The sequence below is a fragment of the Phascolarctos cinereus genome, unplaced genomic scaffold (genome assembly GCF_003287225.1).
Source record: "Phascolarctos cinereus isolate Bilbo 61053 unplaced genomic scaffold, phaCin_HiC Scaffold_9;HRSCAF=440, whole genome shotgun sequence".
In the NCBI taxonomy this organism is placed as follows: Eukaryota; Metazoa; Chordata; class Mammalia; order Diprotodontia; family Phascolarctidae; genus Phascolarctos; species Phascolarctos cinereus.
Window position 1 is genome coordinate 156912704 of NW_027556402.1, and position 12692 is coordinate 156925395.

The 12692-nt window shown below is 37.2% G+C and overlaps 1 protein-coding gene across 4 annotated transcripts in view; it reads right to left on the reverse strand.

Moving 5' to 3' along the window:
* Window positions 1-12692, reverse strand: part of N4BP2 (NEDD4 binding protein 2) — a 76938-nt gene that overhangs the window by 45680 nt on the left and 18566 nt on the right. For all 4 annotated transcript variants that reach the window (XM_020991366.2, XM_020991352.2, XM_020991376.2 and 1 more), the window contains exons 3-4: window positions 9487-9820; window positions 3958-5155 (exon numbers count right to left, since the gene is read on the reverse strand). In XM_020991366.2, the coding sequence (XP_020847025.1) occupies window positions 3958-5155; window positions 9487-9712 (1424 nt within the window). In that variant the 5' untranslated portion in view covers window positions 9713-9820. The remainder of the gene's footprint in view (window positions 1-3957; window positions 5156-9486; window positions 9821-12692) is intronic.

A 12692-nucleotide genomic window follows, 5' to 3' on the forward strand; every position in this document is an offset into this window, starting at 1 on the left:
AAAATACTTAATATCTAATCATTTACAGAAAAAGTCTGCTTACCCCTGATGTAGTGAGTAATTAAATGAATTTCTCAGGGTCACTCAGTCAGTAACTAGCAGAGGTGGAACTTAAACCAAGCTCTTCCAGATACCAAGCCCAGCTCCCTAGCCACAACTGCTAACCTACCTCCTCATAAGAAGTGAAGTGAAATAGCAGCAACTCATCATCAAAAAAATGTACTGACCACCTCAACAGAAATGGGACATTTGGGGGTATGGGGATAAAAAAGTGTGAGAAACAGATTACAAGCCTGGCACAGGGGAGGGACACAGTAACGGCCCTATATCTGGAATCTGCTTAAAGTCTTTGCTCTGCCAAAAGCTAAGTTTACTGACCTGCCTTAATATTTATTTATTTCATCCTTCAAAGAGAGGAAGAACCAACAAAGGTAAATCCCATTTTGGTTCTGGTTCTCATTAACAGAGAAAAACTGGTAAATGGAGTGGAAACTTTGGGGAAATGAGCCCTATTTCCTAGTTTGAGATAGAGGAGAAGAAAGCCTGGCAAACTTGGATGGGTACCATAATTATTTTTTAAATAATTTTCTGGGGCTATAAAACCATGAATACCCTTTAATCCAGCAATATCACTACTGCTACAAAGGAAAAAAAAAAGAAAAGCACCTATTAGTACAAAAATATTTATAGTAGTTCTTTTTTGTGGCAGCAAAGAATTGGAATCTGGGAAGATCCATTAATGGGGGAATGGCTGAACAAGTCGTAGTACATGATTGTGATAAATACTATTGTGCTATAAGAAATGACAGAGGATAGTTTCAGAAAAACCTGGGAAAACTTATATGAACTGATGCAAAGTGAACTGACCAGAACCAAGACAACACTGTACACAGTAACAGCAATATTGTAATGATAATCCAGTGGTGAAAGACTTAGCTATTCTGAGCAATGAAATTAACCCAAGACAATTCCAGAGGACTCATGATGAAAAATGCTGTCACTCTCCATAGAGAGAACTGATAAACTCTGAGTGCAGATTGAAGTATGTTGTTTTTCACTTTCTTTACTTTTCTTGCGTTTTGTGCGACACAATTAAGATGGAAATGTTTTGCATGACTTCACAGGTATTACCATTGCTCTCCTTCTCAATGAAGAGAGGTTGAAGAGAAGGAAAAAATTTGGAACTCAAAATTTTTTTTAAATGGACATTAAAAAATAAAACAAAAAAAGCAGCAGCAACAAAAAATTTCAAAGAAATTTTGTTGACTGTACGATTACAAAATTTTGTAATTTTTATATTAGTTCTTTCTGGATACCAAATTGGATACCCATCCTTCAATGTGACTTCATCTGACACTATATACAACATTCTATTAGACTATGTCCTCTGCCTCTCTGATGAGGAGAGGTATATTTCATTATCTGTTCTCCAGGACTACTGCTGATGAGCCCCAGATCTTGGGAGAACAGATTTCAAAGTAGGACCCCCATGATCTAAAATTTTTCAAGGAAGCCAGTCCAAGGCAGATGGGTAATTCTCAAGAATGAAATTCCAAAAACACCAAGGAAAATAATCCAAAATTATCTGAACAAAACCATAGTTGTCTGAAAAAAATACGTAAGTAAAATAGATGCACTGAACTAAGCAATTAGTCAGGTAACAGGAAGTATCAGAGAACAGCATGGTTCTACGAAAGCAGTGTTAGGTGAGCTAAAGCTCAGAATAAGCTGAGGCTGTTGGAAAAAAAGGCAATAAAAACAACAAAATGTGCTTTTAAAAAACAACAACCTGTACTGCAAAACAAGGAGAGAATGGAACCATTGCACGTGGTGGATGGGAAGATAATTAAATGAAAAGCGAGAAGACATAGCTGCTCAATCCTTTTTCTTTTTCTGGCTTTTCTGTCAAAAACAAAAGGACAAAACAAATACAACTAAGAGGACATTTATACCCAATATAAAGGAGACAGTAAGAGGCACCAGGTCTAGATGAACTATATCCCTGTGTACTAAAAGAACTGGCAGATGTGACTGCAAATGTACAATGAGTGAACTCTACAGTGAACAGCTATAGAGAATGAGAGCAGTAACAGACTGAAGAAAGGCAAATGCACCAAAAAAGGAACAAACTAGAGTTGACAAATGATAGGTCATAAGTCTGACTTCAATATAGCTTCAGCAAAAACAGGTCATGTTTTTCTTTTTAACAAGGGAGAGATCAATGACAAACAGTAGGAGTGGAGGGTAAACAGCCAAAATATCTGTGATATAAAAACAAGAGGCATTAATAAAACTTTTTTTAAGTGAACATATTGCGATAGGGCTAATCTTAGTTTCCTTTTTTGCAGAAATAGTAATGGTTAGTGCTGTTTAGTTTACTTAGATTTTTGAAAAATACTTGAGAAAGATACTCTTGCTATCCTTTCAAACAAGTCAAGACAATGATAAAATTAGGCAGATTCAGGACTGGTTGAATGGTCAGACCCAAAGAGTAGTCATTGATAATCTGACTTGTAAAGAAGCTCTAAGGGGCAGCTAGGTGGCACAGTCCATAGAGCACCAGTCCTGAGGTCAGGAGGACCTGAGTTCAAATCCCGCCTCAGACCAAACACTTGACACTTACTAGCTGTGTGACCCTGGGCAAGTCGCTTAACCCCAACTGCCAAAAAAAAAAAAAAAAGAAGAAGCAGCCTCCTCTAGTGTAATACTTTAGTGTTTGGTCCTATGCTGGTTAACATTTTAATCAATGATTTTAATGAAGGTATAGATGGCATGCTTATCAAATGGATAGATAAAACAAAGATAGGAGGAATAGCTAATGTACTGGATTACAGAGTTAAAATCCACAAAGTTCTCAACAGGCACTGGGTACATCTAATAAAAATAAGATGTAATAGTGATAAATGAAAAGCCTTATAACTAGGTCCAAAAATTCAAGTCCATTAATACAAGGGAGAAAAGTGGGGAGATCTGGGGGGTTTAGAAGTATTCTATTCTTTAAGATGCGTCAGTGAGGTAAGGCAGCTGACAAGCTCATTCAATCTCAGTTTACATTAAAAGAATATCCGGAACCAAAGAGGGGAAGGTTCCCCAATACTCTGACCTAATCAGGCCATATATGGAAGGAATACTGTGTTCAATTCTGGACACCACATTTTAGTAATGACATTCATAAGCTTTTAACAATTAACAGAAAACAACCAGGATAGTAAAATACCTCAAGGTCATGGAATATGAAAATCAGTGGGAGAAAGTGGAGAAGACTTAGGAAATAAAATGACAAATTCCTTCCAGAATCTTCAGGATTAGCATGGGTAATGGAGATTAGACTCTAGCACGCAGAACTAGGAATAATAGAAAGAAGTCACTAAAAAGAAAAAGTTAAGAAAAAATTCCTAGCACACACTGAATTGGAATGGTCTGCTTTCATCAGCAGAGGATTTCCCATCAATAGAGGTCTTTGAACAAGACTAGAAAACACTTGCCAGTTAGGTGGTGTGTCTCGACTTTCATTCATTAAATTACTAACTTGTCTCCCTGAATCAGTGTTAGCTCCTTGACAGTAGGGACTGTCTTTCACTTTTTATTATAGCCACATAGCTTAGCAGGTAGGTGCAAAGTAAGCATTTATTTGTCTAAAACTGAATTCATAACGCCCCCTACCAACTTCTCTATTTTTGCTAACGACACTTGCAATAAACCCTAGGCTCAGTATCTTGGAATCATCATGTATTCTTCATTCTCCTTTCCCCTTCAAAAGAAACTGGAGAAAGTCTGCTAAAAGCACTTAGAGGAAAAAGCATTGGAATAAATTTTCAGAAAAACGTCTATATTTAATAGTTTAATTAAGACTTTTGCCAAGTATTAGCTAGTATAGAGAGAGCCGTTACGAAGATAGCATAAACACTCAAGCTATCATATTCTATTCATCCTGGGTACTTAACAGAAACATTGTACCTTGCCAAAAAGGATTTCCCAGATCCTGGAAGCCCTCTGAGTAGTACAAGTGTTTGGCCTACATAAGGAGTTTTTCTTCGAACAGTATGAGAAGCAGGAGGCTCTTGCACTTGGTAAGGATTTCCATCTTGATTTCTCCATGCCATTGGCATTGGCAGTGAAGCATTTCTATCCCAGGTGCCAAAAAGAACTGGGGGTGGTAGAGAAGCACAGACTCTTCCAGGTTCACAGTAGTCAAAAACTGGTATCACTGGCTGAGGACTGGCTGCAACTGGAGCAAGGAAGCTGCGGATCCCTTGGAAAGGCTCAAAGGCAGAAGCCATTGGATTCCAGGAAGTTTGTGGTAGCACTGGTGGGGGTGGCAATGGTGGCATTCCAGGGCAAAAGCTGAAGTCACTTCCCTGTGGTGGTAGTTCTGCATGATTCTGTGGCTTGAAACCAAATGCTTTGGATTGTGCAAACAAATCAGGGACAGAAACACCATTCTGATCCCCACATGTGCCCACTCCATCTTCTGTCTGGTCTGAAATCTGTACGATAGGATTAACAGCAGTTCTTAATTCATTTGTACCCAAACGTACACAGGCTTGAGAAGGCTGGCATCCAAATTTCTGAGCATCTGAAAGCGCATTCTGAGTTTGACGGGGGTTAACATATACCACTAGGGAGTCATTAGGTTGAGTGAAAAAGCTATTAGGCTGGGCATCCATAGGACTGCTATTTGTTAAAGGCCATACAGCATCCTTTTTACAATTTCTGGACTTGCTCAAATCTGAATGTAAAGTTAAATGATCTGAACTTAACACAGAAGAATTTTCAAATGTTTCAATGCCCATTTCCGTTTTTTGCAGAGAAAAACTCCTTCCACTGTCACTAGGGCCACCAAAATTGTTTTCCAAAGGCAAAAGTGACTGTGTAGACACTTGGTCATTAGAAGCATAATTCAACTTCTCAAATGCATTTTGTATTAAGGAATCCAAGTCTTCAGTAAGTCGCATATCAGAGAATGCATCTGCTACTTGGGAACTGTCTTCATCTTCTACATGAGGACATTTTTCATTCATTTCATTTCCTTCAGCAACATGCTGATTAACAAAAGCAAGCGGTGTTGCAACTGACTCCAATATTAAACTTTTAGAGGCTGACATTCCTTTGGCACCAGTGGACAATTCTAAGAGACAATCCATAGCATTTTCAACTGTTCATAAAGAGAGGGATAAAAACATTATGATCAGGGCAAAAAATGTACATAAGATGACAGAGTTAGAGCTGGGAGGAAACTTAAAGGCCATTGAGTCCAACCCCTTCATTTTACACATAAGGAAACTGATGCTAAAAGAGGTTATCTGACTTGACAGGAAATGTTTGTGACAACTGAACCAGTCCTCAGGACTCAAGTCCTACATTCTATCTACTACCAAGTTACTTCTATTTAATCATTATTGTGAGTTTTGTATTGTCTTAGCATTAGATGGGTTTGCAAAGCAATATATATAAATTTGATCCTAACAACAGCCCCATAAGGTAGATAGATACTATAGGCCAAGGCTTCTTAAACTTTTTCCACTCCAGACCCCTTTTTGAGTTGCACGGCCTGAGGGCAAATGCTTTCTGTTCAGAACCAAGGCTGCAGTGAAGTTGCCCTATGCAACTCAAGCAAGCACTGCCAGAAACATCATGGATTCATTACTCGTTTGATTTTAATTAATTTTTGGTCACTGAATGTTCAGAAACCTTTTACTATTGCCATATTTTTCACAACTCTACATTTAAGAAGCGCTGCATAGGCTTTATTATCCTCATTTTACAGCTGAGAAAGGTTAAATGATTTGCTCAAGGTCAAACAGCTAATGAATTCCACTTACATGATCCTCCTGATTCCAAATCCATTGTTCTTTCCAGAAGATACTACTTCATTAATATTTTATGATTATTGTAATGCCCCTTATAACTTTAACAAACTGACTTTTAGGTTTTTTAAAGTATTTAAGGTTATCTAAAAGGTTTATTCTAAAGTATTTTATGCATTCCTCCAGAAAAAAATGTGTACTATTAATTTACAACTCTACAAAGCTAAAATTTCTAACTAATCCAAACTGAATTATCATCATAAAGTTCAAATTAGTGAAGCATAACTATTATAACATCTAGGAAAAAAATTAACACTTCTACCTACAGTAGTATCTACTCCATTTTAAAGCCAAACTCCTAGACCCACTGCTTCCCCCTCTTTTCCTCCCACATCTCATTCCCCTCCTGGGTTCTGACTCAGCTGCCTACTCATACTAGAACATCACTCAAGTATGTCAGACTTTGTCTCATTTGATTAGTTCCTCCTGAGAACTCTACTTTGTAGAGGGACCTGCCCCCAGGGTAGCCCTGCTTCAATCCCATCCTGATTATGCTTCTCACTCCAGATTTTACCATCATACTTCCCCCACCCCCCCCCATAAGCTCCTACAGGTACCTTCTCTCCTGCCCCTCTCCAACCCTCACCACTTTCCAGTTCCCTATTATATGTTGTCTTCTCCTATTGGAAGATAAGTTCTTTGAGGGCAGGGACAGTGCCTAGCATATAGTAAGAGCTTAACAGATGCTTGTTGCCTCGCTGAAATCTTTGCAATCTGGCTTTCAACTTCATCATTCAACTGAAATAGCCTTCTTCAAAGTTACCAATCATCACTAAACTGCCAAATCTGATGGTCTTTTCTCAGTCCTCACCCCTTCTTGACCTATCTATAGAATCTGACACGGATGACTACCTCTCTGCCTGAATAATCACTCCACTCTTGTGTTTTTTGTGACACTACTCTCTTGGTCTTCCTCCTACCTACATGACCACTCCTTCTAAGTCTCTTTTGCTGATCACCATGTTTTGCATACCCCCTCACTATAGACATACCACACCCAAGGTTCTGTCCTAGGCCCTCTTTTATTCTCTCTCTATGCTCTCTCACTTGACGACATCATCAGCACTCATGGATTTTAATTAAGATCTATAAACAGATGACTCCAAGATATATAGATCCAGTTCTGGACTCTCCCCTGAGCTGTAGTCCTGTATCTCCAAATACATACTGGATGCAGGCATCTCAAACTCAACATGTCCAAAACTTTTCCCTGTAAATCCATCCCCTTTCCAAAATTCCCTATTTCCATCAGACACCACCATAATTCTTCCAATCACCAGGTTCACAACCTACCCATTATCTTGGATCTTCATTCTCCCAAACGCCATGTAGTCTATCAGTTACTGAATCTTGTCTCCACAATGTCTCCCCTTCTTTCTACTCACACAGCCAGCACCCTCATTCAGGCCCTTACTGTCACTCATTGAAACAGCTTCCTAACTGGTCACTCCTCTCCACTCCACCCACCACACAGCTACCAAAATGATTTTCCTAAAGTTCAGATCTCATCATGTCACTGTCCTACTCAACAAACTCCAACAGCTCCTCAATGCCTCTCAGTTGGAATATAAACTCCTCTGTTCAGTTTTTAAAACTGTTAAAGACTTGGTCCTAACCCACCTTTTCCAGACTCCACAGACCAGCTAAATTGGCCTTGTTGCTCCTCACATGACAACTGCATATCTCTCCATCTTCACCCTTTTGCACTGTCTGTCCCCTAAGCCTGTAATGCATTCCCACATGTTCTCTACCTCTTAAAATCCTGTTTCCTTGAAAGCCCTGCAAATGTCTCCTCCTACATGAAATCTTCCCTAATTCTCTACCCCCAAATACTGGTGCCCTCTCCCCCTCAAATCTACCTTACACCTGTCTTGTGTATATTTTGCATGTGTTTGTTTACATACATGTTATCTCCCTGGATAAAAGAAGCTTTTAGAGAGTAGGAATGTTTCATTTGTCTTTGTATCCACAGCACATAACACAGTGCTCTGCACAGAGTAGGCACTTAATAAATGCTTGTTGATTGTGTTTTGCCAGGTTGAATTATATTTAACTATATGTCCTTGTACTGATAAAAGGTGTTATGAAGTGCCCATTCACAGAATACCCTCGTCACACAAAACTTAATTTATGGAATTTTGCGTTAATGTGACTTTTAAATTAGGAAATAACATACATCTACCTATAAATGGTCCCTTGAATTGAGTAAGTTAAATGAACGCTTACAGAATTCTGGATGCTAATAACTCTTTTCTCCTTAACTCTCTCTAGCTATCATGCTGGGAAGCAAAAATTATACTTTGTGTTTTGTAATACTTACCATGGGACAAAAATCTGGTCATCCATCATTAAAAAATTAGCTGGGGGGGCAGCTAGGTGCCACAGTGGATAGAGCTCTAAGCCTTGGAGTCAGAAGGACCTGAGTTCAAATCTGGTCTCAGACACTTGACACTTACTAGCTGCCACTTAACCCTGACTGCCTCACCAAAAAGTCAGACAAAAATTAGCTTAGCTAGGTTTCTTTCTTCTCAAACTTTCCAAATATTTGTTTTGTAGAGAACGTTTCCAATAGCAATTTCTCAAACCAAATCTAATTTCCTTATGAAAATAATTCTGACATAGAACCTTTAAGAGTACTGTCAATAGATAATTCTTTTCTATAGTGACTACTCCTTGTATTAGAGCAGGATAAGAATGAAATGCACAAAGGGCTATAAAATTGTGCATACCCTTTGACCCAGCAATACCACTTCTAGGTCTGTATCCCAAAGAGATCATAAAAACAGGAAAAGGACCCATATGTACAAAATATTTATAGCAGCTCTTTCTGTGGTGGCAAAGAATTGGTAATTGAAGGGATGCCCATCAATTGTGGAATGGCTGAACGAGTTGTGGTATATTAATCAAATACTACTATGCTATAAAAAATGATGAGCAGGCAGACTTCAAAAAAACCCAGAAAAGACTTACATGAACTGATGAAATGAGCAGAACCAGGAGAATATTGTACACAAATAACCACATTGTGCAATGACTGACTTTAATAGACTTGGCTCTTCACAGCAATGCAAGAATCTAAAACAACTCTAAAAGACTCACAATGGAAATTGCTACCACACCCAGAAAAAGAACTATGGAGTCTGAATGCAGATCAAAGCATACTATTTGCTCTACTTTTCCTCTGTTGTTTTGTTTTATTGCTTCATTCTATTGGTTTCTCCCATTAGTTCTAATTGTTCTTTAGCATGACTAATGGGAAAATATGCTTAACATGAATGTATATGTAGAGCCTATATCAGATTGTACACCATGTTGTGGGGGAGTGGAAAGAAGTAGGAGGGAGAGAAAATTAAATTTCTTATAAAATCTTATAGGGGCAGCTAGGTGGGGCAGTGGATAGAGCACCTGCCCTGGAGTCAGGAGGACTTGAGTTCAAACTGGGCCTCAGACACTTGACACTTACTAACTGTGTGACCCTGGGCAATCACTTAACCCCACTGTCTAGCCCAAAAAAAAAAAAAAGATTCAAAAAATCTTATGGAAGTGAATGTTGAAAACTAAAAATAAATGTTATCCAAAAATAAAATGCAAATAATTCAAAATTATTTATTTCTCTCACCTTTGAAATCACATTCTGAAAGCATCAAATAAACTACATCAGGATCCAGGTCAGAAAACATCTCTGACAAGCTGTTTAAGAGTTTCTCTTTGTCGACACTTGGCTGAGATGGTACTGTAGGAAGAGCTGTCGGCTCCTCATGATGAGCAACACTGGATGCAACATCCTCTGTATTCAGAGACTTCCTAGCAGGACTTCCACCAAGATTTTTCCTTTTCCTTGGCATTCTGCTTTCTAAAAATCAGTTTCTTTCTTATTCAAGTTGAATGATATTTAAATCATATCTCAGAGGAAACAGGGACAAATAACTTGCATAATTCAGTAGTAACAGGGCCTAAAGCATAATTAAAAAAAAAGGTAGAATTACTCAGACTGGTTGACTGTAACTTTATTTCTTAAATCCCAAGCACTTCGAGGTTTTTTCATTTAACTTTTATATCGTTAAGAAACAATTGGAATGCCTTTTAAAGCAAGAACTAAAGTATATTCTACAATAGACAAATGTTCAAAAAACATGAACCAGCATTTTTTAAAGAAGAAATGTGAACTATCAGTATGAAAGAAAGCTCTAAATCACAAACAGTTAGAGAAATGCAAATTTTAACAATTAGGGGGCTTCACAAGATGACAAAAGACAAAAATGGTAACCTGGAGAGGCAGTGGAAAGATAGATAAAACAACTTACTGTTGGTGAAAATGGTGTCAACCCTAGGAAAATCATTAAGTAGTTTGTATATTCTACGACCCAGTGCTACCACTATAACAGACATCTCAAGAGGATAAATCCCATATATATAAAAACCTTTAAGTACTTTTTGTTATAGCAAAGAATTGGAAGGAAAGGGGTTTTCCATTGATTATGGGAAGAATTAACAAACTCACTATATGAATATAATGGAATATTAGTGGTGTATATTATGAAATGAAAAATATGAAGATTTTTTTGAGACACTTGAATTAAAATGACACAGAGGAAAAACCTGTAAAACCAGGAGAACAATTTACATAACGACTACAATAATGTAAAGGAAAACAATACTGAAAGAGGTCAGAAGTTGGATGAATGCAGTAATCAATAGCAGTAGCCAACCTCACAGGACTGAAGGTAAATAAAGCATGCCTCTTTTCTCATGACAGAGAAGTGGTACTGTGTACATGTTGAATGAGGCATAAATTTTCAGGCATGGTCAAGGAGTTAGCTGCTTTATATTTTTCCTAACCTGCACTTTTGTTACAATTGAGGGTTTCATGAAAGGTTCAAGGAGTGATAGTGTTTTGGTTTTTTTTTAAAGAGAGCACCAACAAAGAAAAATTTTTAAAGAGTCAAGGCTCACCAAGATTTTTTTCTCCCCCAAAATGATCATTTCCACCCCCCTAGGCTGTCCTCACTAAAAATTTCCACTAAGAAAAAAAAATCAAGTTTTAGCACACAGACTGAGGTAGCAATAACATGTATGTGCTAGCCACACAGGTTTTCTTAAGTTGTCCTAAAACGTTTTCAAGAAACTCAACTAAAAAGAATATGCTAGCAGCTAAGGGACCCAGTGGATAGAGTACCAGCCCTGGAGTCAGGAGGACCTGAGTTCAAATTCAGTCTCAGACCAGACACTTGACACTAGCTGTGTCACTTAACCCCAACTGCCTCACCAAAACAAAACAATACAAAATCAAAAAACAAAAACACAAGAATATGATGAAAAAGTAAAACTAGCATGATACTAAAAATTTATATTACACCCTAAACCTCAAGCAGTAGCTTCCTTCCAGAATGAGCTATATAAGTATTGGCCAATGTGTCTTTTGCTTAACCAAACTTTTTTGTTACATGGAAAGATTCTTTAAATGGAAGTGACAGTGATGCTTTAAAAATATATATATATATATATATATATATATATATATATACATTTTTAAAGCAGCTTCCTCTATATATTTACATATACATATTCATATATATGTATATATATATATATATAAAAATAAAATATATTTTTTAAAGCAGCTTCCTCTATTTATTTATATCATTATATATACTCATAACCTGATTTCAATTCAGGTGAAAATAGGCTGGAAAAAAAGTAATAGTAATTCTAAAAACAGACTTTTCTTTTTTCAGACAAATGTTCATCTCTGCCCAAACTCTAACTTATCTAAAAGCAATTATCGTAGTAATCTGAAGTACACACGTATATATGACTGAGTCCTCTAAAATAACAACCTTATAACTAAGCATTATTTTAATTAGTACATTATAATGTTTTCTTTAGTACAAGTTCATTCTTTATTGTCATATAAAGAGCAATTTGGGGAAGATCATTTATGTCTTATATGTAAAAATGCAAAAAATAATTCCTCCCTAATTCACAGCACTATTGAAAAACAATAGTAAAGCAGATAAGGCTTTCAGCAACCTAAATGAAAAGATCAAGATTATAGTTCAACAGCACAATCTAACCAAAATGGCCTTGAGCTATATGGAGATCAGGTCTAGCTTCCAACTCAGCTATTAGCCTCTCTGACTAAAGCAAATCACTTGACATCTCTTGCTTCAGTTTCTTCATCTGTTAAATAAAGGTAATGTCCTACTTGCCTCACGGCTTAGCTGAAATGACAAAATCAGCATTTTAAAAAGAGTAACAACATTATATAATGCAAGACAGTTTTTCCTAAGACTGTGCCTCAGTTGCTAAAATATGCAGGTCAAAAAAAAAATACCTCTTCCTTGATTCTCCAGTAACTTTGGAGAAGCAAAATCTGAATACCAAGTTTCCTGAAGTCTTTCAGAGGAAGGCAAAAAATCCACACTTCATTTACTGTTTAATTTTAGGTATGGATTGTGTGTCATTAAAATATCTGCCTAGAAAGTATACCAAATAATGTTCACCACAAACTCACAAAATTAAAGGTAACCGTCAATAACCGAGTTTTCACTTGCCACAAACGTTTACTGTCCTCCTCTTCCAAACACCTGCAACTCGATATTCTACATCAGAATTTGCAATAATTTTTAAAGCCAAAATTATGCATAGATTCAGAACTAGAAGGAACCTTCAAGGCTATCCAGGCCTAGGCCAGGAGTTTTCTGGTAAATATTTAAATACAATCTGCATTATTAACACTTTCTCAATCACCTTAAGTCCAGACCATAAACAAAACAATAAAACCAATCCCTGATTCATAGTTGCTGGCTAATGTTAGAGCCTACC